This window comes from Muntiacus reevesi, chromosome 6, assembly GCF_963930625.1.
Source record: "Muntiacus reevesi chromosome 6, mMunRee1.1, whole genome shotgun sequence".
NCBI lineage: Eukaryota > Metazoa > Chordata > Mammalia > Artiodactyla > Cervidae > Muntiacus > Muntiacus reevesi.
Window position 1 is genome coordinate 98,552,047 of NC_089254.1, and position 25,475 is coordinate 98,577,521.

General features: G+C 50.2%; 1 protein-coding gene and 1 pseudogene across 1 annotated transcript; one reads left to right on the forward strand and one right to left on the reverse strand.

Moving 5' to 3' along the window:
• Positions 1–9,870: 9,870 nt before the first annotated feature.
• ADCK2 (aarF domain containing kinase 2) lies at positions 9,871–24,407 on the forward strand. The gene is made up of 8 exons (XM_065939498.1): positions 9,871–11,167; positions 12,903–13,049; positions 15,197–15,325; positions 16,333–16,428; positions 16,580–16,831; positions 18,334–18,462; positions 19,394–19,447; positions 23,980–24,407. The coding sequence occupies exons 1-8, from the start codon at positions 10,235–10,237 to the stop codon at positions 24,118–24,120; spliced, it is 1,881 nt and encodes a 626-aa protein (XP_065795570.1). The 5' UTR covers positions 9,871–10,234; the 3' UTR covers positions 24,121–24,407.
• Positions 15,940–16,026, reverse strand: LOC136171328 (U2 spliceosomal RNA; annotated as a pseudogene).
• Positions 24,408–25,475: the final 1,068 nt, after the last annotated feature.

Here is a 25,475-nt window from a genome sequence, read left to right on the forward strand (position 1 = left end):
CCCCAGCCTGGAGACAGCTGGATGCTAGCTCCTGCCCGGCCCACTACAACCCCTGGCTGCCTCCCTCTGAGGAAATAAAACCAAGTCAAGCATCCCACCCAAACCTCAAACCCAGGCTTGGGTTTCTCTCGGTCTGGGATCAAATGTCATCCAGGAGGTATGGGATGGGAGGGGAAGTGTAGGGCTGGGGAAGTGGAGGCCACCCAGGGGAAGGGGTGAGAGAAGCCCAGACCGAGGACCCTGGGCCTCCTCTATCGCCCCTTGGCTTCAAGGGACGTGTCTTTTTTGGCGTGCCCCACCCCACCCCCCACACCCCCCGGTTCATGCTCTCCCGTCCTCTATTTCTTGTACTAGGGCTGGGAGAGTGGAAGCTGTGGGGACCCTGTAGGGGGCGCTGAGGAGTAAGTGGCATTTGTTTATCACTCCGTGGTGGCTCAGACAGTAAAGAATCTGCCTGCAATGCAGGAAACCTGGGTTCCATTCCTGGGTCAGGAAGAGCCCCTGGAGAAGGGAATGGCTACCCTCTCCAGTATTCTTGCTTGGAGAGTCCCATGGACAAAGGAGCCTGGCGAGCTACAGTCCATGGGGTCGCTGAGAGTCGGACATGACAGAAGTGACTAACACACACACAGGGACCGCAGACATTTGTCAGGATTCCCTTGGAAATCTCAAAGAATCACCAAATTGGCAAATGTCAAGATACTCTGTCATTTCTGCATAAGCACCATCTGTTTTACTCCTATGCCGCTAGCTTACTTTGAAGGGTCATTTTTTTTTTTCACAAAGAATTAAAGCGTTCCTAACTTTACAAGGATGAGTGTGTCTGACAAGAAGCAGAGACCCGAGTCGCAGGAGGCCTGCAGCTCTCACCGTTAGGCAGAGTCTCCAGTGTCAGACTGGTGATGCCCAGTGCAGTCTGTGCTTGTCCTCTTCTCTGTTCCTTTTGGAAGACCCAGGAGACTTCAGGGAAAGGAACCAGAGGATGGTGATTGAGATACCCTTTTGGAGGCATGGATTTCTGTGTTTAAGCAGGTCCTGGTCTTCCTGGGCAACGTGATTCCAGAACACAGTAGGGCAGTCGGACCGACTCCGGATTACTTAAGACACAAGGCTTCACATTTATTTCCTGACCGACTAGATGATCTCCTCTGACACCAGGGGGAGTCAAGAATCCCCCTCAAACACTTTCATCACAAGACATTAGGATCTGGGCAGCATAACTCTGGGCTTAAAGCCTGCCAGCTCATCTTCCCTGCTAACACCCACCCAGGACTGATCGCAGCCTTCAGACCTCCGAATGGTGATAAGTCACTGTGCTGCCTCTTGGAGGCCACACTTTGGGGGCGCACATTTCTGGAAGGCCCTAAAATCTGATCCACTCCCTGTATCTCAGGCCAAATAAGGTTGAAATCAAAATACTAGCCAGATACAAAATTGTGAATCAACTATATGTGTGTGTGCTAAGTCACTTCAGCTGTGTCCGACTCCTTGCGACCCCATGGCCACCAGGCTCCTCTGTACATGGGATTCTCCAGGCAAGAATGCTGCAGTGGTTTGCCATTTCCTACTCCAGGAGATCTTCCCCACCCAGGGATCAAACCCAAGCCTCTTAAGTCTCCTGCATTGGCAGTGGGTTCTTCACCACTAGCAAAGCCAGAGACATAATATTGTAAATCAAGTATACTTTAATTTAAAAAATAAAAGGCAAGTCAGGAGACTTAAAAAAAATTTTTTTTAATGTGGACCATCTTTTAAAGCTTTATTGAATTTGTTACAATATTACTTCTGTTTTATGTTTCTTTTTTTGTTTTTTTGGGCCATGAGGCTCCCTGACCAGGGGTTGAACCCACAACCCATGCACCGGAAGTTGAAGTCTTAACCACTGGACCACCAGGCAAGTCCCCAAGCTGGCTGACTTCTGACTGCCCCAGATAGCAGTGTGACCTTGAGCAAGGGGACTTCTGTTTGTGGGTCTCAGGTTCCTGGGGAGATGGGGCCAGATGGCCCTCAGGTCTCTCCCAGCCCCCACCCCCTCAGGTGGGCGGGAAAAGCCCAAAGCAGCTGCCTGTTTTCACCCTCATCCGGCTCTGTCCTGGGTGACTGGGCGGATGCCAGGGAGCGCCGAGTCTTCCCGCAGATCACCTAGGAGGTGGGTTGTAACAGGAGCCTCATTTACCAATGAAGCCACTGCCGAGAAGAGCCAGGTACCTTGCCCAGGGCTCCCATGAATGAGCGCCAGAGCCCAGCAGTGTGACCCCAGACGACCCCTGCCTGCCTTTGCTGCCGGGAAGCCAGCAGGAACTGCTGTCAGGAGCTGCTGTTCTCATCCGCCCAGCGTGCAAATGATGAGGTTACAGGAGGATGAAGTTACAGGACCGAGAGCTGCAGAGCTGCAGGCAGTATGGTGGGGCATGTGGGCAGAGCTAGAAGGGGTCTCACAGCCCCTCAGGTAGGAGGGAGGAGACCTGCCCAGACCACTGGACCACTCGGCATCAGCCAAGAGACAGCACTTGCATCAGAGGACTGCAGAACCATGCAGGAAACCAGAAGGTGGGAACCAGGGGAGGAGAAATCTCCTGGGAATAATGGAGACAATTCCGCTAAAGAGAAGACAAGAGATAGGGGAAGGGGGTAGGGAGGGCTGACGTGAGGGAGGAAGGGCACGTGGAGGGGCCTCCTCCCTGAGTGTCCTTTTCCAGCATAATTTCTGATATTTCTCCTCTATGGGCTTAGGGAGTAGATGGATGTGGGTGGCCCAGAGCCAGTTTTTCATGCCAGAGTCCGGCTCTCTGAGAAGCTAATTGCAGGCTAGGGGCACAAGCCGGACCTAAGGGTAGGGTGGAGTCGCTGGCTTCTCAAACTTTTTCTTTCCCTGATACTCCCCTGAGGCTTGTGGAGGGGGGAAAAAAAGCAGATTCTACTTTTTCCCAAAGGCATCCTCACGCAGGGAGACTGGGAGGGGGCCCTGGAATCTGCAGGTTTACAGGCACCCCAGGTGTTTTTAGTGGAGGTGGTTCCCGTCCCCACTGCAGAGACACTGGTGAGGACCTGTCCAAGGTGGGATGAAGTGCGGGCTGCAGCAGGCATGGAGGGGTGTCCGTTCCCTGTATTTGTTCTGAAGAAAGTGAGCATGTGTGATGGGGGAGGCGATCAGGATGCTGAAAGGGTCTTAGCAGAGAACTGTCTTCTTCAAGAAACTAAGCCCAGTGGTCCTTACCTACTGACAACTTTGCTCCCCCAGGGGACACAGCTGGGAAAGGAGAGTGTTTCTGGTGTTGAGTGGGTCAAGGTCAGAGGTGCTGTTGAACATCTTGGGACAGCTTCTTCTGCCCTAATGCACAACAAAGAATTATCCTGCCCCAAAGAGCAGAGGTTAAAAACCCGAGAGCCACCCAGGTCACCATCCCCAACCCCTCTCCAGGATCTTGAATAAAAACTTGCACTGCATCACATCTGCTGAGGAACGACGTGACGTGGGCAATGCTACAATCACAGTCATTTGGCTCAGGTGAAAAAAATCACTGCAGCCAGGTGCATCTCTGTCCCCCTCCCATTCTTTCCAGCCTGTGCTGCAAGCCGGCAGACACGTTGGATGCTCTTCACAAGCGACTGGTGCCACCTAGTGATCCTAGAGTTAACACCAGCAGGGATATTTCCAAGAGCTGGAAACTGTTGGTTATTCAGGGGTTTACTGCTTACTGCTGTGAAGCTTCTATGGAAATAAACGAAGACCACCCAAATGAGAACAAGCAGAGGCTATTTATTCAGAACTTTCAAACAGCAAGAGAGTCAATTACAATTAATTGTATTTGGCAGAGACTCCAGTACAAGTGGAGAATCAAATGCTAGTGGAAAAGGTTCAGAAAAAAGGTTTAGAGAAAAGGCATCAGGTGCCCTGAGTTGAAAGTTGTTGGCTCTGGGAGGTTGGAGGCCGGAGCATCTTTTGTGACTGGGTTTGGACAGGTTATTTGGCTTTCTATGATTGGTTCTGAGTTGGTAGTGGGGGCAAAAATTAGAGAAGCTGCAGTCATTGACTAAGTCCTGAGTATTCTGGGCCCATTGCTATAGAGGCTGTGGATCAGATTTCTGTTGTCATATATGGTCCAGCCTGTGTCTGTTTGTATATCTAGCCTCTTAATTCATTAGCCATTCTAAATACAGTCTGTGTTTAGACTGTTGTTACTAATAATGAAACATTACATAGAATTATCCATGTGAGAAGCAGCTTGACTGCAAATCAACACCTGTGATTTTCAAAGCCTGCCCTTTCAATTTTTGATTTAGGGTTTATATTTGATAAAACTCTTTGATTTTGCTGTCCATGATGTCTTACTGTGTACAACATTGCTCTCCCAAGTGAAATCCACATGGGCCTCAGGGACTCCTCAACTGCGCCTGTGTGGGTGACTGTAATTCCTTGAGACGCTGCACCTGTTCCACCATCACCCACCACCGCCTCCGTCTACTACCACCTGCAGCTCCATCACCACCGCCACAAAATCGATGGTTCTCAAACTGTGTTTCCAGGCCCACAGGCGGCAGCATACCAAAACTTGTTAGGACTGCAGATTCCCAGGCTCCATGCCAACCTACAGAATCAGACACTGGGGACAGAGCCAGCCCTCAGGGCGTTCTGATGGATGCTAAAGTTAGAGAGCCTCTGCTTCAGGGGAATTTCTAGGATGCCACAAGGGGCTCAAGTCAGATCTTCCACGATGTTGCCTCCGAATCTGTGAAACAACTTTTGTTTATCTAGATAATATAAACGACAATACTTGCTAACATTTAGTGACACCTGGTGTTACGCACGTCACATACAGTTTTGGCTTTCAAAAGTCTGAGAGGCAGGATCTGTTTATACCTCCATCTGACAAGCGAGGAATAGAGGCTCCAAAAGGTGAGGTAACTTGTCTCTTAACATTATACAGGTTACACAGAACTGAAAACAGGCTTATCTGGCTCCAGAATTTTGCTCTTAACTGTTAAAGACACCAATTGTTGGACTTCCCTGGCGGTCCACTGGTTAAGACTCCATGCTTCCAGTGCAGGGGGCATGGTTCTATCTCTGGTCTGGGAACTAAGGTCCCATATGCTACATGGAGAGGTCAAGAAAGAAAGAAATAATCAAACAAAAAAGATGCTAATTGCCACATGGATGGAAGTCTAGAGTATTTGTATAGCTTTAGTCAGAGTCCCCGCCCCAACTTGCCTGAAGTCAAACAGAGGCCCAGACAGACCATGTGAGGTCGTGAGGTTACCTCTTTTATTTTGGGGGAGGGGGAAATCAAAGATTTTTTAATTTATCCTTCCGCCAAGCTAATTTCCATCTACAGTTATTTTTTAAGGTAAAAAGCAGTGAGTCAACTGAAGAAAGGGCTGTGGCCTTGGCTAGGCCATGGTCACACTGTGACACTCAGCTGAGACCCTGGGCCTGTGGGGATGAGCGGGACTGGACCCGGCTCAGGGAAGCGTCTCCAGGAAGGCTCTGCGGCGCCACGCCCTCTGCTGGTGGACAGGCTCAAGGTCAGTGTAGTTGCCATACAGGAATCTTCAACAATGAGCTGTTTTGGGGATCATAGCTCCCAGGTCAATTCAGTTCAGTCACTTAGTTGTGTCCAACTCTTTGCGACCCTATGGACTGCAGTACACCAGGCCTCCCTGTCCAACTCCTGAAGTTTACTCAAACTCATGTCCATCAAGTCGGTGATGCCATCCAACCATCTCATCCTCTGTCATCCCCTTCTCCTCCCGCCTTCTATCTTTCCCAGCATCAGGGTCTCCTCCAATGAGTCAGTTCTTTGCATCAGATGGCCAAAGTATTGGAGTTTCAGCTCCCAAGCAGTTCGGTTTTTGCTCTGCTATTTTTAATTTGATTGATTTTTCTATTCAAAGGTCTTAGGTCGCCTTCATCCATACATACTATATAATGAAAAGCTGAGAACTCTTTTTTGGTAACCCAGACATAAACAGCACTGACTGGGTCACCTGTTCTGCCATCTTCCCTCCTGCCTAGAGGCCCCCACTTATGTGGTTACCTCTTAATTAGGGGGCTAGAACCTAGGGCCTCTGGTTTCAAATTAAGTCCTCAATAAGCTCTTTGGTGAATTAAAGGCATACAAGAATATTCTACTCCTTTGGGACAAGAGTGGATCCATAAACCAGAGGAAGCTTGTTGTTCAGTTGCTCAGTTGTGTCCAACTCTGTGACCCCATAGACTGCAGCACACCAGGCTTCCCTGCCCATCACCAACTCTCGGAGCTTACTCAAACTCATGTCCATCAAGTTGGTGATGCCATCCAACCATCTCATCCTCTGCCATCCCCTTCTCCTCCTGCCTTCAATCTTTCCCAGCATCAGGGTCTTTTCCAATGTCAGTTCTTTGCATCAGGTGGCCAAAGTATTAGAGTTTCAGCTTCAAGCATCAGTCCTTCCAATAAATATTCAGGACTGATTTCCTTTAGGATAGACTGGTTGGATCTCCTTGCAGTCCAAGGGACTCTCAAGAGTCTTCTCTAGCTCAAAAGCATCAATTCTTTGGTGAGCAGCCTTTATATGGTCCAACTCTCACATCCATCCATACATGACTAATGGGAAAACCATAGCTCTGACTAGATAGAACTTTGCTGGCAAAATAATGTCTCTGTTTTTAATATACTGTCTAGGTTGGTCATAGCTTTTCTTTCAAGGAGCAAGCATCTTTTAATTTCATGGCTGCAGTCACCCATCTGCAGTGATTATGGAGCCCCCAAAATAAAGTCTCTCACTGTTTCCATTGTTTCCCCACCTATTTGCCACAAAGTAATGGAGCCAGATGCCATGATCTTAGTTTTCTGAATGTTGAGTTTTAAGCCAGCTTTTTCACTCTCCTCTTTGACTTTCAGCAAGAGGCTCTTTAGTTCCTCTTCGCTTTGTCTTAAGGCTTGTGTCATCTGCATATCTGAGGTTATTGATATTTCTCCCGGCAATCTTGATTCCAGCTTGTGCTTCATCCAGCCCAGCATTTCTCATTATGTACTCTGCATGTAAGTTAAATAAGCAGGGTGACCATATCCAACCTTTGAGGATTTGCAATAGCTCAGCTAGGATTCCATCACCTCCATTAACTTCCTAAGGCCCATTTGACTTCACATTCCAGGATGTTTGGCTCTAGGTGAGTGATCACACCATCGTGGTTATATGGGTCATTAAAATCTTTTGTATAGTTCTTTTGTGTATTCTTGCCTCCTCTTCTTAATATCTTCTGCTTCTGTTAGGTCCATACTGTTTCTGTCCTTTATTGTGCCCATCTTTGCATGAAAAGTTCCTGTGGTACCTCTAATTTTCTTGAAGGGATCTCTAGTCTTTCCCATTCTATTGTTTTCCTCTATTTCTTTGCATTGTTCACTTAAAAAGGCTTTCTTACCTCTCCTTGCTATCCTTTGGAACTCTGCATTCAGATGGATCTATCTTTCCTTTTCCCCTTTGCCTTTCGCTTCTGTTCTTTTCTCAGCTATTTGTAAGACCTCCTCAGACAATCATTTTGCCTTTCTGCATTTCTTTTTCTTGGGGATGGTTTTGATCACCACCTCCTGTACAATGTTATGAACCTCCATCCATAGTTTCTCAGGCACTGTCTATCAGATCTAATCCCTTGAATTTATTTGTCACTTCAAAGTGTATAATCCTAAGGGATTTGATTTAGATCATACCTGAATGGTCTAGTGGTTTTCCCTACTTCAGTTTAAGTCTGAATTTTGCAATAAGGAGTTCATGATCTGAGCCACAGTCAACTCCCAGTCTTGTTTCTGCTGACTGTATAGAGCTTCTCCATCTTCGGCTGCAAAGAATATAATTAATCTGATTTCGGTATTGACCATCTGGTGATGTCCATGTGTAGTGTCATCTCTTGTGTTGTTGGAAGAAGGTGTTTTCTATGACCAGTGGGTTCTTTTGGCAAAACTCTGTTAGCCTTTGTCTTGTTTCATTTTGTGCTCTGAAGCTTGGAGGGTATAGTTAATGGCTGGCCATACTTGAAACCAGCGGAGTTAGGTATGACTTCTGTCTTGGGAACTTCAAAAGGGTCTGTACATCTTGGGAAATGGGAGTTGGATTATTAGTTGGCAGTGCAGGAGTCCCCAAGTTTTCCTGCACTCCTTAGGCTGTTAGTGGCAGTCACAGTTCCAGCAGAAGGCATGGGCCACGTCTCCAGGGTCTTTCCACTTGTGAGTCCCTGGCAGACTTCTCTGGAAGGCTGTCACTCACGTGGAGATAAAGGGTCATGAATGTAGAGGTGACTGTGGTACCCCAGTGCAGGCAGCCTCCAAGTCCCAAAGAGCAGAGCAGAAGACCGCTGGCCTTCCCTGGCTGTCCTGGCTGATTTCCAAGCTCTGCTCCGCTCCTCTTTGCTTGGTAGAGCTATCTGGCCTTCTTCTGGTTCTTGACAGTTAAACAAACTCCCCCTGAACCTCACACCAAACACCTTCCTATTTGGGGGCTTAATTATTTCTGTGGCTGAATACCCTCCCACCCGTACCACCCTCCCCTCTTCTCCCAAGTAGCTGCCATCCTGGGGGTTCTCATTGCCCAAATTTTGGCTCTGTGCACCAGTGCCAAACAGAAATATGGAGACAATTATGGAGGAGAAGGAAAGAGTGGCTTTATTACTTTGCCAGTCAAAGGGGGAATACAGTAGGCTAGCGCCTCAAAAACTGTGCCCCCCTCCCTGGTAAACAAGGAGGGGTTATATAGTCTGGCAAGGGTACCTGAGAAGGATCAAGATGGTAACGTTCTTCTGCAAAGTTTCAAAAGGGTGAGGTTGCTGACAAGGTTAGGGTGTGCATCGGCTCGAAATGGTTAGGTCTCCTAATTCTTGATGGCCCTTTAATCTTGCCTCAGGTGGTTTCCTGGCTGCTCCTCCCTTGATTAGCAACTGTTCTGCCCTTTGGGACTCAGAGAAGGTCATGGAGGCTGGAGTCTTGCCTACAAGAAACGGGGGACAAAGAGACCTTCGTGTCCAGGAGACCCGCAGGGCGCAGCTCGGCATCGTCCCCATTGTTCCCTTTCTTCACGGTGGGATCTTCCTCAAAAGTGATGAGCCTACAAGGTCAGGATGTGTGTTTCCATGTTCCCAGGACCTTGCACGGTAGATATTATTGAGCCTCGATAAATATTAGATTGAGTTTAAGAAACATACTTGGTTGAATGAATGAGCACTCCGGAGCCACAGCCCCGGAGTCCAAACACGTTCTCCAAATCAGGGCAGCCTGGGAATCCCGCCGTCCAAGGACAACACCCCCCACCCCACTCCTCCCACCAACCCTCCCGTTCCCGCTCAATTGAAAACCAGACCTGTGTTCAGGAAACGGCTGTCAATTTACCCAACGTTCCCGCGTTTCCACGCTCTTTGTAAGGAAAGCTACCATGTCATTGGAGAGACGGACGCACAGTGGAGCGACTGGGTGTGGAGGGCGCGTTTGGGGTTAATTCTATTTGGGGGGCCCCAGGACCCGAGGGCCGGGTGGGTCTCAGCCGGAGTCTGGGTCGCGTTCGCTTTAAAGGGGCGGTTCCCGAGCCGGCGGGCAGGCGGTCCCGGAAGACGCGCGTCGCGCGGCCTGGGCGTCGGAATCCCAGCTCTCCGGCCCCCCCAGTCCCGATTCCTGGTCCTCCGACCCCCGACCCCCCTAGTCCCGATCCCCGGTCCTCCGCTCCGCTACCCTCCGCTCTCCTTCCCCGCCCCTGGCGCCCAGACCTCCAGTGCCCTTGGGACCTCGGCTCTCTGGAGCCCCCACCCGACTCCTCCCCACCGCGCGCTCGCGCCCCGGTCCTCGGCCGTTCGCGCTGCCCCCGCCCCCGGCCCCAGCTCTCCACCCCTCGCCTTATCTGGTTCTTCCTCACCCCCACCAGGCTCTCCGCGCCGCGGCCCTCCGATCGGTCCCCCTCGCGCCCCTCCGCGCAGCCCCGCTGCGTCCGGGCCCTCGGCGGGTGCACTCTGGCGCCGGCGGGCGTGCGCGGTGACCCTGCGGTCGCCGGGCTCGGTCTCCGCCCGCGCGGCCACCTCGCGCAGGTCACGTCCCTGTCCTGGGGACTGCACACGGGCGGCCAGGTCTGCGCGCCCCCTTCATCTCGCTGCTGCCCGGCTGTTTAGCGGAATATTCAGCGGAGACCCGGACTCATGTCCGCCTTGCGAAAAGAAGGAACATAGATGGGCCCTCCTTAAGTGGAGGCAGGCAGCCGAGGCCGTGACCTCTGGGAGAGGATGGTGACCCCCTGGCGCTTCTCTCTCAGGGTCTGCTTGGCGCACTTGAGAGGTTTTGCGCTCAGAAAGGAACTCGGCCTTCTGAGACCCTCTGAGGGCTGTCGCAAGGCTAGACTCTGTTGGCTTCTGCTTGGCACTTTGCCCAAGCTCGTCTCCACCTATGAGGACAGTGGCGAGGGGTCTCCGGAGGGCGTACGTCGGCCGAAGACCAGTTGGAGTGACCTGGCTGAAAATGGGCCGCTGGAGAGAGTCCCTCCGGAGGGGCGGCTGGGCTGGCTCCTCCTGCACGTGCGCATCTGGCTCAGAGCAGGGGCCCTCTTGGTGAAATTCTTCCCCCTCCTCCTACTCTATCCCCTCACCTACCTGGCTCCCAGTGTCTCCAGTCTCTGGCTCCACCTGCTTCTGAAAGCCACCGAGACCTCAGGCCCCACCTACATCAAGCTGGGCCAGTGGGCCAGCACCCGGCGGGATCTCTTCTCAGAGGCGTTCTGCGCCCAGTTCTCCAGGCTGCACGTCCAGGTCTCGCCCCATCCTTGGACTCACACCGAACACTTCCTGCGCCAGGCCTTTGGGGAGGACTGGGGGAGGGTCCTCTGCTTTGAGAAGCAGGAGCCAGTGGGTTCTGGCTGCGTGGCCCAAGTGTACAAAGCGCGTGCCAATCCTGCCTTCCTGGAGAAGGACAGCATCCAGAGACTGGCCACGGCCTCTAGACTGCAGCTCTCCTTGGAAACTGGGGCAGGTGGGGGGCTGGACAAGCTCCCTGGACACCTGGGGAAGGCGGGCAGGCCTCAAGAGAGTCTTGCCGACCAGTCATTTGTAGAAAGGCTGCTCTTCCCTAAAGCGGACCTGGTTGGATCCAATGCATCCTTGTCTCAGGCTTCAGGGCCCACCGGTGAACAGGAGCCAGATCACCTCGTCCCCGTGGCCGTGAAAGTAAGTGTTCTGATGCTTGCAGCCAGACCCTCCCATCTCTAAAACCTCACCAACTCCACGGAGCTACCCAGGTCAGGATACACCCCTTTGCAAATTACCCCACTTTGCCTTCCGTTGATTTCTTTCAGCTTGACCATTTTCTGGGTACCTGTGACACGCAAGCTGTTTGATTTCTTGGCTTGAAGGAGAGTGATGCGAATGGCCTGAAAAAGGAAGATGAAGAGGCTCTGGAGTTGGCTGTCTCTGCGGGGGGAGGACCCATCATCCATCCAACTCACCTCTTGGCTCTGGGGTCGGGATAAATGGGAGACAGACTAGGTTAGGTGTGCTATGGCGAGTCCAAGAGGGCAGTGTTCATTTTTACATCAGCTTCCTTCTCTTCATTTCCAGTCACCTCTGCCCGGCTCCATCATCTCTCCTCTCCACACCTTTCCATCCCTGATCCGAACACCCCCAGGAGAACTAGTGGATGCTTGTAGCCAATACCCTGGTGCTCTCACCCTCACAGAAAAATCCCTCCCAAGGGTGCCTCACTGAGGCACCTAATTTCCAAGGCTGAATCCTAATTTCCAAGGGGAGAGTCCGATCTGGCTTTTTTATAAATGCTGCAAATGAATTGAAACATCAGGCATGTTTAGGAAACACCTGTCCAAAGTATCTTGAAGTTTCCCTTTGCTCTGTGGGAGACTAAAGTAGTAGATGCCTGCTGTATACCAGGAAATGTGTCCCCTTAATTTAATCTGTAAGAGGTGCCTGAGGTGGGCATTTTTTTTAAAACAGGTTTAAAAAAATTTTTTTGCTTATTTACTTGGGTGTGCTGGTTCTTAGCTGTGGCACGCGGGATCTCCTTCTCCCACCAAGGGTTGAACCTGGGCCCCCTGCATTGGGAGCCCAGAGTCTTAGCCACTGGACCGCCAAGAAGTCCCTGTACTAGTTTTTCTTACATGTTTATTTACATTCCACTTTATTCTGAAAAGGATTTGTGGTGGAGGTAGAGGCTGTTATCTGCGTGTTTTTTTTTTTTTTTTTATCTGCGTGTTTTAAATGATGGAACAGGAAGCTGAGAAGAGGTTGAGTGGCCGGTCCAGTTTCATACAGGGGATGAGTTACAGAACTGGAGTTTTTGAAACCCAGAGCTCTTTCCATCTCACCGCTGGAGCCCTGTGACTCTAGAGCAGTATTTTGCAGGCTTAGGACTACCTGACTCAGTTACCTGGACACTCAGTAAAATGCAGATTTCCACCCCGCCTCCCAGCCAGTCTGATTCAGTAGGTCTTGGAGGAGGCTGGGGGTCCACACTTTACCAAGCAGCCCACATTGGTTTTTTATGCTTGCTGATGTTTGGGAGCTGCTGATCTAAACTCAGTGTATTTGGAAGGGAAGCCAACCTATTCTTCCCAGCAAAGCTGAGTGCCGCTCAGGGGAGCTGCCCTTCTGTCCCCTCAGGAAGGCACGAAGGAATGGGTGTTGGAACTGCTTCCCCTTAGCCAGCTGATTGTCCTGTTTCTGTGGGGGGTGGTCGGGGGGATGTTGGCTGCACCACAAGGCATGTGTGATCTTCATTCCTCAACCAGAGGTAGAACCTGCACCCCCTGCATTGGAAGCACGGAGTCCTAACTGCTGAATTGCCAGGGAAGTCCCCTAGATCTCTTTTGATGTTGGGACCCAGCCCTGGCTAGGCAAATGTGCCCGCCTGACTGATCCCTCCCCTGTCTCACTGTTCTTCTTTTGGCAGGTGTTGCACCCTGGCCTGCTCGCTCAGGTGCAGATGGACCTGCTGCTGATGAAGATGGGCAGCCGGGTCCTTGCACTTTTGCCAGGAATCAAGTGGCTCAGCTTGCCTGAGATCGTGGAGGAATTTGAGAAGCTCATGGTACAACAGGTGAATTTGCCTTCTCTCAGTCGTAAATAGCACACAACAGTTTTTGCTGTTAGCAGCTGTTTCATAAATGTTGAATGGATGAGCATTTTTCTCAGGGCACCATGGCTAATGTAGAATATTAGTCAGGATAGGTGATGCTAGCTGATATAACAAAGAATATCCAAACCTCAGTGAGTTAAGGCAGCAAGGTTATTTCTTGCTATTCTGTGGAAGTTCCATGCAGGTAAACTGAGGGAGCGGGTGGGAGCTCCACTCCATAGTTATTCAGGGACCCAGTTTCCTCCATACTGGGGTCAGTATGGAATGGGGAGAGAGACCATGAAGAGTCATGTAAAGGATTCTGTGGCCAGGCCTGGAAATGATGAACCTCACTTCTTCCCAGGCTACATGTCAGGCCCAGTGTAACTACGAGGGAACTTGGGGAAGGCGGTCTTGCATAGAGCCTGGGCTGCAAACGAAATGAGTCTGGTCGAATAGAGCATTATCTGTGCTGCATTCAATGGCCACACTCCAGGAGGAGAAGAAGAATCAGCGAAGTCACACACTGTGCCTTTGTTTTCCTTGTTTCTGGGGTTTATTGAGTAGACAAGGGCCCTGTCTAGGGCCTTTGGGACACCTGTTTAAGTAGCCAGACTCAGTAGACACACTGGAGTCACTGAAGGCTCCAAGGCGCCATCTGTGCAGGCTTCCTGGTGGTTGGCACAGAAATTGACAGACTTTCAGAGGCCGTGTGCCCAACCTTCATTTATGTCATCTGACTTAAGGTTTTAAGCCCCAGGGATGCATTTTCACGTTTAGAAAGCTTTGCTTTATGATATGGAGGTGTCTACTTTTGATAATAAAAGAAAATTAAAACAGAAAAACAGCTGCTGTTCCAACACCCATCTTGGTGTTAATACTCTCAGTTCCACCACTCACCTGAACTTCAGTTCTGCTTCAAGAAGTCTGATACGCACTGTGAGATGCCATCACTTCAAGTTCAGACCTCTATAGCTCTGTAACTCACCCCATTTTGCCTCAAAAATCAACTCTTCCTGCCAGCTGTAGCTCTCAGTGGTCTCATAATGCTGCCTGGCTTGAAAGCTTAGAGTCTGGGTGTATATAGAGGGATGTATGTTCATTTATAAATTCATACAACAAGTATTAAAAACTCTGTTAGGATCTGGTGAAAGAAAACAAGTGGGGTTCCCTGAATCTCCTTTGATGGTGGGACCCAGTCCTGGCTGGGCAAATGTGCCCTCCTGATTGGTCCCAAGAAGTATGTACTAGGAGGAGGAGGGCTGATGTGAAATATTTGCAGCACCAGTGCTAGTTCCAATAGGCGTTCTTACGGGTTCAGCTGGGCTTAGCTGAGGCCCAACAGAGGAAGTGGTCATTCCACCCTGCGGGTCCAGGCTCCCGAGGCTTGAGTGGAATCTTGAAAGGAGAGTGTCTGCAGTTAGACCCAATAGGGGAAGAACATTCCAGTCAGGAAGGCACTCAGAGGAGAAGTGTTAGGTGGGCTGGGATACTCCTGCTCTACAGATTGGGTGCAGCTGGAGTTTGGGGCTGTTAAAAAAAAGGAGCCTGTATCACAAGAGATGGACCTGGAGGAAGAAGCTGGACCCAGACCATGACCCACCTTGGACGTCTTCCTAACCAATGCAGACTCTATCCTGCAGGCGGTGGTGCGGGGCACCAGCAGATGGATTGTAGAGAGGGGAGCTGGGGGACAGGGAGCCCAACTAAGACACCTCTGCTGGGGTTCAGGTGACTGGTTTCGAGTCACCTTGGGAGGAACAGTGGGATGGGAAGAAACAGCTCTGAGCATGGTGAGGGCTACAGAGCTGATGGCAGCGGGTCTCCCATAGGTGTGAAGGGTGAGAGAAGGAATCCTCTGCAGGGACTCTTGGGGGCAGGGTGAATGTGAAATCTGTTAAGTTCTCCAGTGTGTCTGTTGTCTGCAGTTTGGAGTCACGTGGTGGGGAGGGATGGGGGATCGGGACTTCCGGGGCGGCCTTCACCCTCAAGTGTCCTGGGAGTTCTGCAGGAGGTTAGCTGGTGCAGGCAGGTGCGTCTTGGGCTCTGCCAGCTCTTGGGGGGTTCGGTGTTGCTGTCCCTGGCCCAGACTAGCCCGTCCCTCACCTCTTCTCTCCACTTGCCTGTAGATCGACCTGCGGTACGAGGCTCGGAATCTCGAACTCTTCCAGTGCAACTTCCTAAATGTGAACTCCGTCAAGTTCCCCACGCCTCTGCGTCCCTTCGTCACCAAGGATGTTCTGGTGGAGACATACGAAGTAAGAAGGAGAGCTTCCCCTAGCCATTTGCCTTTTATCTCTGCTCCACAGGAAGGCTTGAGTCTGAGAGGGGTTTGAATCTGCCTGAGGGTGGGCGGTGGGGTAGCAAGGCGGGAAGAGCCTGGCCCTGCCCTCAGACTTGCTGGAAGTCTGCTCTGCCAATTGTATCTGATTCGGGTTTTTCCGTACACTGTTACAAAAAACCGGAATGACTTTTTTGGCCAACCCAATATTTGCTGGGTGGCTTCAGTTACCTCCTGCAGAACAGCAGGATACCCTTCCTGCCTGGTAGGAGGCGATGACACGTTGACTGCAAAGTGCCCTGCACACAGAGTATGCACAGAGGAAGTGCCTCATGGCCTCAGCTATCTTCTGGTCCAGCTTCCTTTGTAAAGATGGTAACGCGACCCAGAGGAGTGGCCTGAATGACCCACTGTTACTAGCTGTGTGACGTTGAGCAAGTTACTTAAACTCTCTGGGCTTTAGTTCTTTAATTTGTTAATTAAGGATTACAAGATCTATCTCAACAGGCTGGTTTGACAATTAAATAACCAACCTGTCTCAAGTGCCTATGGAGCAGCTCCCCTTCTCTCTTCCTTTTCTTTCTCCTCCAGTGAGGTTGCAGAGCTCCTTCGTATCCCTGTTGGCTGATTCTTGACTAGATACTACACTTGATCTTAGCCAAAAGGCCGAGAAGTGATGATGATTCTTGACTAGAAACAAGCTCATCCTGACCTCACAGCCTCTCTTACCTGTGGGCGGCAGTCAGTGGGTTTCCTCCCTGGGGAACCTATGGACTTGTTGAGATGTATTATAGAAGGGAAGTGTAAATGTCGATTACAACTCACTTGTGGGTGACGGATTCACAGGCATTCTAGGAAAGGAAAAACTCTTTGGGTCACTTCCCAGTCAGAGGGAAGGCAGTACCTGTGTGTCCCTGGGAGGATGAGGAGCTGGGCAGTCGCGGCTGTGCTGCTGAAGTGGTTCTCACCCCGTCTTCCTCACAGGAGAGTGTGCCCGTGTCCAGTTACCAGCACGCAGGGATTCCCCTGGACGTGAAGAGGAAGATTGCGAGGCTGGGGATCAACATGCTGCTGAAGATGGTGAGCTCACGGCGGGGAGCGCGCCCGCCTCCCTGCCTTGTCCTGGATCTCCGGGAACTCGCCGTCACCCTGGAAGCTTTTCCGCACGTGGCCTGGTGGAGGTGGGATGGTGAGGTTGACTCAGCCTGGAGTAGCTCTGGTCTCTCCGCAGATATTTGTGGACAACTTCGTCCACGCGGACCTTCACCCCGGGAACATCCTCGTCCAGGGCGCCGACGGTCTTGCCCAGGGCCCAGAGGCGCGGCTGCAGCAGGTGGGCGTCTGCGAGGCGCTGGCGGTGGCCGTGTCGCCGGCCCGCTGCCCGCTGCGCCTGGTGCTGCTGGACGCCGGCATCGTGGCCGAGCTGCGGGCCGCCGACCTGAGGAACTTCCGGGCTGTCTTCATGGCCGTGGCCATGGGCCAGGTGAGGCCCGCCGGGCCCTCGGGGGGTTGGGGCCGAGTTTTTTTTTAACCACGGGGCTCCTCAGGGTTTGTCATTCTTGTTAATGCCGGCATTTGCCAAGGGTGCTCCCGAGAGAGGAAGGAGGGAGGAGGAAGAGAAGTCCAGGAGATGAAGCCACCAAGGGTCCGTAGACAGAACAGGCTTGTTCCTGGCAGCTCATGGTTTAGGATGATGGGAAGCAGTGCCTCCTTCTCAAGTGATGTTCTGGTGGTTTCTCTTCTGTCCTCAGTCACTATACAGTTGGGCTTTGGAAATGCTAGCTTCTTGACAATAATAGCGGCCCCAAGTGCGTGCCATCTGCTCTGAGAAGGTGGGGCTGGAAAGAAGCAGCAGCTCAGGGAACTTACTCTCCCTGTGTCGGAAGTCACCTGGGACAGGGGGAGATGACTGGTTTTGAATTCTCATCCCATGCCTTGGAGGGGCTCCTGTGGTTGAGAATTATTATTTAGGAAAAGGGACTCAGCGAAACCTCTGTGGGAGTCAATCAAAAGTGCCACATCAAGGGTGACAGTGAATTCTCCAGCAGGAAAGACCCCGGGAAAGACAAGCTGGACAGACTTCCCTGGTGGTCCACACTCCCAGTGCAGAGGGCCTGGGTTCGATCCCTGGTCAGGGAAGTAGATCCCACACACCGGGACTAGAAGTTTGCATGCCATAACTAAAGGTCCCACATGCCATAAATAAGACCTGATGCAGCTAAATAAGTAAATTTTGGGGAAAAAAAAAAACCTGGGAAAAAAGGGCAAAATTGAGAGAAGCCCCTGCTTAGGAGGCTTCTGGGGTGGAGTGGGGGTGGTGGTGGATGGACCAGAGGCCTGAGTCTGAGCCAGTTTGAAAGTGTCCCCCGGGCCAAGGTTAAACATCGAGATGCAGTGGTGGGTGGGTGCGGGAGGTGCTCCCCTGCACAGGTTTGGGCAGAGGAAGAAGGTCACAGTCAAGGTGGAAGAGCTTGGCTCCTGGGCCATGACCAAGGGGCCCAGGTGGGTGTTAGGAAGACCTTGGAGCATCCTAGGTGGAGGAAGAGCCAGCAGGCTGTGAGTGGGGAATTCTGCTCGGGCAGGAAGACCGCCCTCAAGGAGAGTATGACTAGTCTGTCCCTGAGGCAGGCCTTTGGGCCAGGCCGGTTGGTTGGCAGGCAGTGCCTCGAGGAGCGTGAGCAGTGGGGCCCTGGCTCGGCCACTGGGCCTGTGTGGCCTCGGAGACAAAGGAGACCACACAGCTCCTGCCTCTGAGTGTGCTGAGCACGGGTGGGGCCTCGCCAGCCGAGAGAAGCATCAGAAGGCTTTGATTGATGACCAGGTATTATTGGAAGGCAGCGAGGTAAAAAAAATGGATGAAGGGGGTGCAAAAGCAGGAGGGTAGAGAAACTGGGGTGGAAAGAACTAGATATGAAGACATTTGGGCAGAGAATCAGGGTTAGGCCCTCTTGATTCTAGCATGTTTTTTCCTTTTCCATCTTCCAGGGCCAAAGGGTGGCTGAGCTTATCCTGCATCACGCCCGGGCCAGCGAGTGCGAGGACGTGGAGGGGTTTAAGGCTGAGATGGCCCGGCTGGTGACCCAGGCCAGGAAGAACACCATTACCCTGGAAAAGGTGAGCAGGCCACTGGAGGGCCTTTTCCTCTGCTCACATCCTCCAGGGGTAAGGAGCCCACTGAAATCTCCAGCTCTCAAGAGTGGCTCCTTGACCGGGCTCTCCTGGGTGGTTGCCGGGGGGAGGGGGTGATATATGTGATACTGCACATCTGTCCAGACGCAGGTGTAGCTGTCCTGCAGCTTCATCTACGTGGAGCTCAGCTGAGCATGGGGGGAGGGAGCACGGAGGCCCCTGAGCAGACAAAGGACTCACTTAATGTTCACATCCTTTATTTAGACCTGAAGCAGAAAAGTGAAAGTTTTAGTTGCTCACCCGTGTCCGACTTTTTGCAACCCCCATGGACTGTAGCCCGCCAGGCTCCTCTGTCCAGGGGATTCTCCAGGCAAGAATACTGGAGTGGGTTGCCGTTCCCTTCTCCAGGGGAACTTCCTGGAACCAGGGATCGAACTCCGGTCTCCCGCATTGCAGGCAGATTCTTTACCATCTGAGCCACCAGGGAAGCCCTTACCTGAAGCGGAGCCCACTTTGAATTCTGCACACAGTTCTAACAAAGCTGACTTTTCTTCCCAAGTTCATTCCCAAGTCCACTGTGGCCGGATCGAGTCAGAATAAGAGGTGGCAATGAGGAGCGGCAGCTGGCCCTTGGCACTGCCTGTCTTATTTATTCCAATGTGATTTCTGTGTGTGCCGGGGTAGAGGCCTCCAGGCTGGTTCTCCGGGGGGGAGGGGCCTTTGAGCTCAGTCATGAGGTGGAAGTTGGGCTTGTGTGAATGTAGTCCTTTTGGGGGTTTGTCAGGCAGTCCATTTCTAATCAGTGGGGTGTGTGTGGGTGTGGAGCGGGGGGTTGTGGGTGTGGATGTGGGTGAGGGGCAGGTAAGGGAGAGAAGTGGTTCCCTGTGACTCTCAGGCTCTTTGTTCTGTTTTCCAGCTTCAAGTTTCCAGCCTTCTCTCGAATGTCTTTAAGTTGCTGATGACTCACAAGGTGAGGCCTGAGTGGGGAGCTTGCACTCTGGTCAGGCAGGGGGGAGGTCTGTGGGGAAGGCAAGTGGCCTCAGGGTTGTGGCAGGTGCTTCTCTTACGGGAGATCTTTTCTGGAAACGTTCTGTACACCGGTCCCTCTGCTAAGAGTGCTGTTTCTACTCCCTGACGTCCAGCAAGGTTTTCCTTTGATCACGTTGTAACCCCACGTTGGTGGGATTTGGGGGGAAAAACTTTATGCTTTCCAAGAGTTTTGACAAGTTCTATTTTAAAAATGACTTAAATCTCACATTAGAGTTAGGGAAAGCTTTCATCATTGCTGGGGGTTGGCTTAGAGGCAACTGGGAATGAACACACACCCCTGGGAGTTCATTTGCTCAGGACAGGGCGCTGGAGGGTGAGGCTTATAGCCAGCTCTGACCTGGGCAGCCTCTCCAAGGCCCCGGGGCTGCCAGGAGGGCCAGATGAGGCTGTGACACGGTGATCAGTGCACTGTGACCTCCCTCTATCCATCTAATTCAGTTGGATAACATCTGTTAGTATCTGATTTAATTCCAACATTCCTCGAGGCTGGCACCAAGCAACTCGCCCTGGCCCCCAAGGCCGCCCACCCAGGGAGCCCCACTCCCGTGACTTTGTTCTTTAGCCTTGGGGCTCCCACTGGTACGCAGTCTTCCTCACACACTGCGTGGGACACAACAGTTACCAGTGCTTTAGATGTTTGCTGTTGTCACTGTGATTCCCAGGATGGGAGAGCAGAGAGAGGGCCAAGTATAGCCATTCTCTTCGAATATTTCACCAGGCACTTAATTTAAAATAATTAAAAAATTTTAAATTATGGTTAAAAACTAATATACAGTTTGCCCCTACCCACCTCCAAGTGTACCATTCAGCAGTGTCAACCACATCCACGTAGTTGTGTAACAGATCTCTAGATCTCTAATAGAGCCCTATACCTACTGAACAAAAACTCCGTGTCTCTCTTACCTAAGCCCCTGACAACCACCAGGTCCATGGTTTTGGTAGCTCTTGATTTCTCCTATAAGTAGGGTCATATGGTATTTGTTCTTCCGTGACTGGCTTATTTCACTCAATGGAGTATTCTTGAGGTTCATGGATGTTGTAGCAGACGACAGGATTTCCTTTTTAAAGACTAAATAATATTCCATGGTATGTACATAACCATAATTTTCTTTATTTGTTCATCCTCTGATGGACATTTGGGCCACTTGTACCTCTTGGCTACTAAGAACAATGCTGCAGTGAACAAATATCTCTTTGAGATCCTGGTTTCAAATTCTTTTGGATATTTACACAGAGTTGGGATTGCTAGATGATATAGTTGGTTTTTTTTAAGTTAAGTATAAATTTATATGGGGCTTCCCCTGGTGGCTCAGAGAGTAAAGTGTCTGCCTGCAATGTGGGAGACCTGGGTTTGATTCCTGAGTTGGGAAGATACCCTGGAGAAGGAATGGCAATCCACTCCAGTATCCTTGCCTGGAGAATCCCATGGACGGAGGAGCCTGGTGGGCTACAGTCCACAAGGTCACAAAGAGTTGGGCACAACTGATCAACTTCACTTTCTTATAGACTTATACATATTATTATTTTAGCTTTTTCTCCATACTGTTTTCCAAAGTCTACACAATTCTACACTCCCACCATGAGTGTGCATACATAACACGCTGCTTTCTTCTGATTGGCCCATCTGACCCCTCAGACAACTTTTTGGGCCTTAACTGAGACAAAGACTCTTTGCTTTCATGAAAGGTTATTTCCCCATGAATCATCCTTCCATTTCCTGACCTTCTGTCCACCTGAAAGCAGATTCCTGTTCTAGGTTTAAATCCTGGCTCAACTCTTCCTCATGTGAGTTTCCCTGGTGGCTCAGTGGTTAAGAACCCTCTTGTCAATGCAGGAAACATAAGTTCAATCCCAATTTGGGAAGATCCCCTGGAGAAGGGAATGGCTACCCCCTCCAGTATTCTTGCCTGGGAAATTCCATGGACAGAGGAGCCTGGTGGGCTACAGTCCACGGGATCCCAAAAGAGTCGGACATGACTTGGTGACTAAAACAAACAGACTCCTCCTCACCCAGAGGACTTGAGCAAATCACTCAGCCACCCTGAGCCTTAGCTTCCTTATCTACTGACTGGGCACAATGACTACTTTTGAGAATTAACTGGGTAATCCATGTAAACTATTATTACTGTTAGCCTGGTTCCAAAGGGGAAGAAACCTGCTGTATTTGAGCAAAGCCAGACGTGCTTGGTCTCAAAAAGACTACTGTGGATTTTGAAGCATGACCCATATTTAGATTTGTAGTTTCTGTTGGTGTTTGTTGTTTAGTCGATAAGTTGTGTCTGGCTCTTTGCGATGCCATGGCCTGTAGCCCACCAGGCTCCTCTGTCTGTGGAATTCTCTAGGCAAGAATACTGGAGTGGTAGCCATTCCCTTCTCCAGGGGATCTTCCCGACCCAGGGTCTGAACCCAAGTCTCCTGTACTGGCAGGCGGGTTCTTGACTGCTGAGCCACCAGGGAAGCCCAGTTTCTGGTGTTAGCTGTGAACTTTTCACTTTAGTATCTTTTAAGTCATTCACACATTCACACTGTACACACTGCATCCCCCAGATTTTTTCTTACTATGTTCATTGGGTAGGGGGGGTTGGGTGAGTAGATGAGATGGCGGGAAAACTGACTGGATAGGGAAAAGAATGTTCAGTTCAGTCACTCAGTCACGTCCAACTCTTTGCTACCCCATGGACTGCAGCAGGCCAGTCTTCTTTGTCTATCACCAACTCCCGGAGCTTACTCAAACTCATGTCCATTGAGTCAGTGATGCCATCCAACCATCTTATCCTCTGTTGTTCTCTTTTCCTCTTGCCTTCAATCTTTCCCAGTATCAGGGTCTTTACCAATGAGTCAGTGCTTCACATCGGTGGCCAGAGTATTGGAGTTTCAGCCTCAGCATCAGCCCATGCAATGAATATTCAGGACCGATTTCCTTAGGATGGACTGGTTGGATCTCCCTGCAGTCCAAGGGACTCTCAAGAGTCTTCTCCAACACCACAGTTCAAAAGCATCAATTCTTTGGTGCTCAGCTTTCTTTTTATAGTCCAACTCTCACATCCATACATGACTACTGGAAAAACCATAGCTTTGACCGGATGGACCTTTGTTGGCAAGGTAACATATCTGCTTTTTAATATGCTGTCTAGGTTGGTCATAACTTTTCTTCCAAGGAGCAAGTATCTTTTAATTTCATGGCTGCAGTCACCATGTGCAGTGATTTTGAAGGCCAGAAAAATAAAGTCTTTCACTGTTTCCATTGTTTCCCCATCTATTTGCCATGGGGTGATGGGACCGGATGCCATGATCTTAGTTTTCTGAATGTTGAGTTTTAAGCCAACTTTTTCACCCTCCTCTTTCACTTTCATCAAGAGGCTCTTTAGTTCTTCACTTTCTGCCATAAGGGTGGTGTCATCTGCATATTTGAGGTTATTAATATTTCTCCCAGCAATCTTGATTCCAGCTTGCGCTTCATCCAGCCCAGTGTTTCTCATGATGCACTCTGCATATAAATTAATTAAGCAGGGTGTATAAGGTTAATTAGCCTTGATGTACACCTTTCCCAATTTGGAATCAATCTGTTGTTCCATGTCCAGTTCTAACTGTTGCTTCTTGACCTGCATACAGATTTCTCAGGAGGCAAGTCAGGTGGTCTGGTATTCCCGTCTCTTGAAGAATTTTCCACAGTTTGTTGTGATCCACACAGTCAGAGACTTTGGTGTAGTCAGTAAAGCAGAAGTAGATGTTTTTCTGGAACTCTCTTGCTTTTTCGATGATCCAGCGGATGTTGGTCATTTGATCTCTGGTTCCTCTGCCTTTTCTAAATCCAGCTTGAACTCTGGAAGTTCATAGTTCATGTACTGTTGAAGCCTGGCTTGGAGAATTTTGAGCAGAACCTTGCTAGCATGTGAGATGAATGCAATTGTGTGGTAGTGGGAACATTCTTTGGCATTGCCTTTCTTTGGGATTGGAATGAAACCTGACCTTTTCCAGTCCTGAGGCCACTGCTGAGTTTTCCAAATTTGCTGGCATATTGAGTGCAGCATTTTCACAGCATCATCTTTTAGGATTTGAAATAGCTCAACTGGAATTCCATCACCTCCACTAGCTTTGTTCATAGTGATGCTTTCTAAGGCCCATTTGACTTTGCATTTCAAGATGTCTGGCTCTAGGTGAATGATCACACCATCGTGGTTTTCTGGGTCATGAAGATCTGGGTCATACAGTGTATTCTTAGAAAAAAATACATTTCTGGGTCATGAAGTGTATTCTTGCCACTTCTTAATATTTTCTGCTTCTGTTAGGTTCATACCATTTCTGTCCTTTATCTCTAAGAATGTTACGTAGATAGTAAAAATCATGTGGGCAGACACACGATGCCAGGAGTGGAAGTTGACCTGGTAACTACTAAGGATACTCTCCGTCTATCCATGGGCTTCAGAAAGAAACCCTGTTTTTCTGTTTCAGGTAAAGCTTGAGAGCAACTTTGCCTCAATCGTGTTTGCCATCATGGTGTTGGAGGGGCTTGGCCGCTCACTGGACCCTAAACTGGACATCCTGGAGGCAGCAAAGCCCTTCCTCCTAAAAGAACTAGTGACCTCCCGCTGACGGCAGCAGAGGGGGCTTCATCTCGGAACTGGAGGCTGCTCCCAACAGCCTCTCGTGTGGCAGCTTGGACATTCTAGAACTGGGATTGTGGAGGGCCTGCCACTGTGTTTCACCCTGGTTTGGTTTCAAGCATCTGTTTCCAAAGGTCTGGGTTACCTGGGAAAGTAAAAGGAGGAAGGGTCCTGACAGCTCGGTCGTGGAAGCAGGGCCTGGTGTCAGAGAGACTGTTTCAGGGAAAACATTCTCTGGAGGAGGATGAATAAACTTAGTTATTTTGTTTTCTGGTTTTTCTCTTTCCTCTTCTTAACCTCTGTACTCTTGGATCAGGCTGGTCTTCCTGGTCCTTTCCAGACTCTGATATTTAGGTTAGAAAATGTCATAGAAGCCTGTAGACCCATGGTTTCCAAATTGTGGGGGGCATGGCACATAGCTTGCGAGATCTTAGTTTCCTGACCAAGGATTGAACCCATGCCTTCAGCACCGAGTCCTAACCACTAAACCGCCAGGGAATTCCCCCAAGTATTTTGTGTTGTTTTTTTGTTTTGTCTTTTCCCCCCAAATGTTTTGATTATGTGCCCTGTTGGTAAAGGGCTGTGTATATTTATATATACATGCACATATAATTTATTTATAGGGTTTATACAGGTTCTACGATCACCAGCAATCTCTGAAGACACAGACACACGTAGGGCATGTTTCACTGTATCTCAAATTATCCTTTTGATAATTTAAAATCTTTTTTGCCATTCTCCTGCTAAATTTTATTATAAGGTAAAAGAAAAAACAAAACAAAACAATGATCAGTGGTTAATGTGACATACTAGAGACAGGAACAGAGTCAGCTCTGCTATTTATCTTAAAGTTTCCCTGTGCTCACATATTAGCATTTAGATACTAGTTTTTCTGAGCATTGTACAGGGCTACTTTTGGTTAATATCAACAAATAGATAATATAATCAGTACATTCCTGTTAGGGCTTCCCTGGTGGCTCAGATGCTAAAGAATCTGCCTGCAATACTGGAGACCCGGGTTTGATCCCTGGATCAGGAAGATCCCCTGAAGAAGGGCATGACAGCCCACTCCAGTATTCTTGCCTGGGAAACCCCATGGACAGAGGAGCCTGGTGGGCTACAGTCCATGGTGTCGCAGACAGCTGGACATGACTGAGTGGCTAACATTCTCACATCCTCTTAACCAGGACTTGAAACTCGCAGTAGAGCCCAGCAATACTCTAGCAGTAAAGGAAAATGGGGTGGCCACTGCCTGGCCCTCTGCACTGGGCCAGCCCACGGGCCATTCTCTCAAAGCTGGTCTGACACGTAGCTGGCCCGCATAGACTTAGAGCATCCCAGGGT

Excerpts from the sequence above, each read along its gene's own strand:
- ADCK2 (XM_065939498.1), top strand. The coding sequence starts at position 10,235 with ATGGTGACCCCCTGGCGCTTCTCTCTCAGGGTCTGCTTGGCGCACTTG. Across the intron at positions 18,463-19,393 it reads ACACCATTACCCTGGAAAAG|CTTCAAGTTTCCAGCCTTCT; the intron begins GTGAGCAGGCCA and ends TCTGTTTTCCAG. Across the intron at positions 19,448-23,979 it reads AGTTGCTGATGACTCACAAG|GTAAAGCTTGAGAGCAACTT; the intron begins GTGAGGCCTGAG and ends TTTCTGTTTCAG.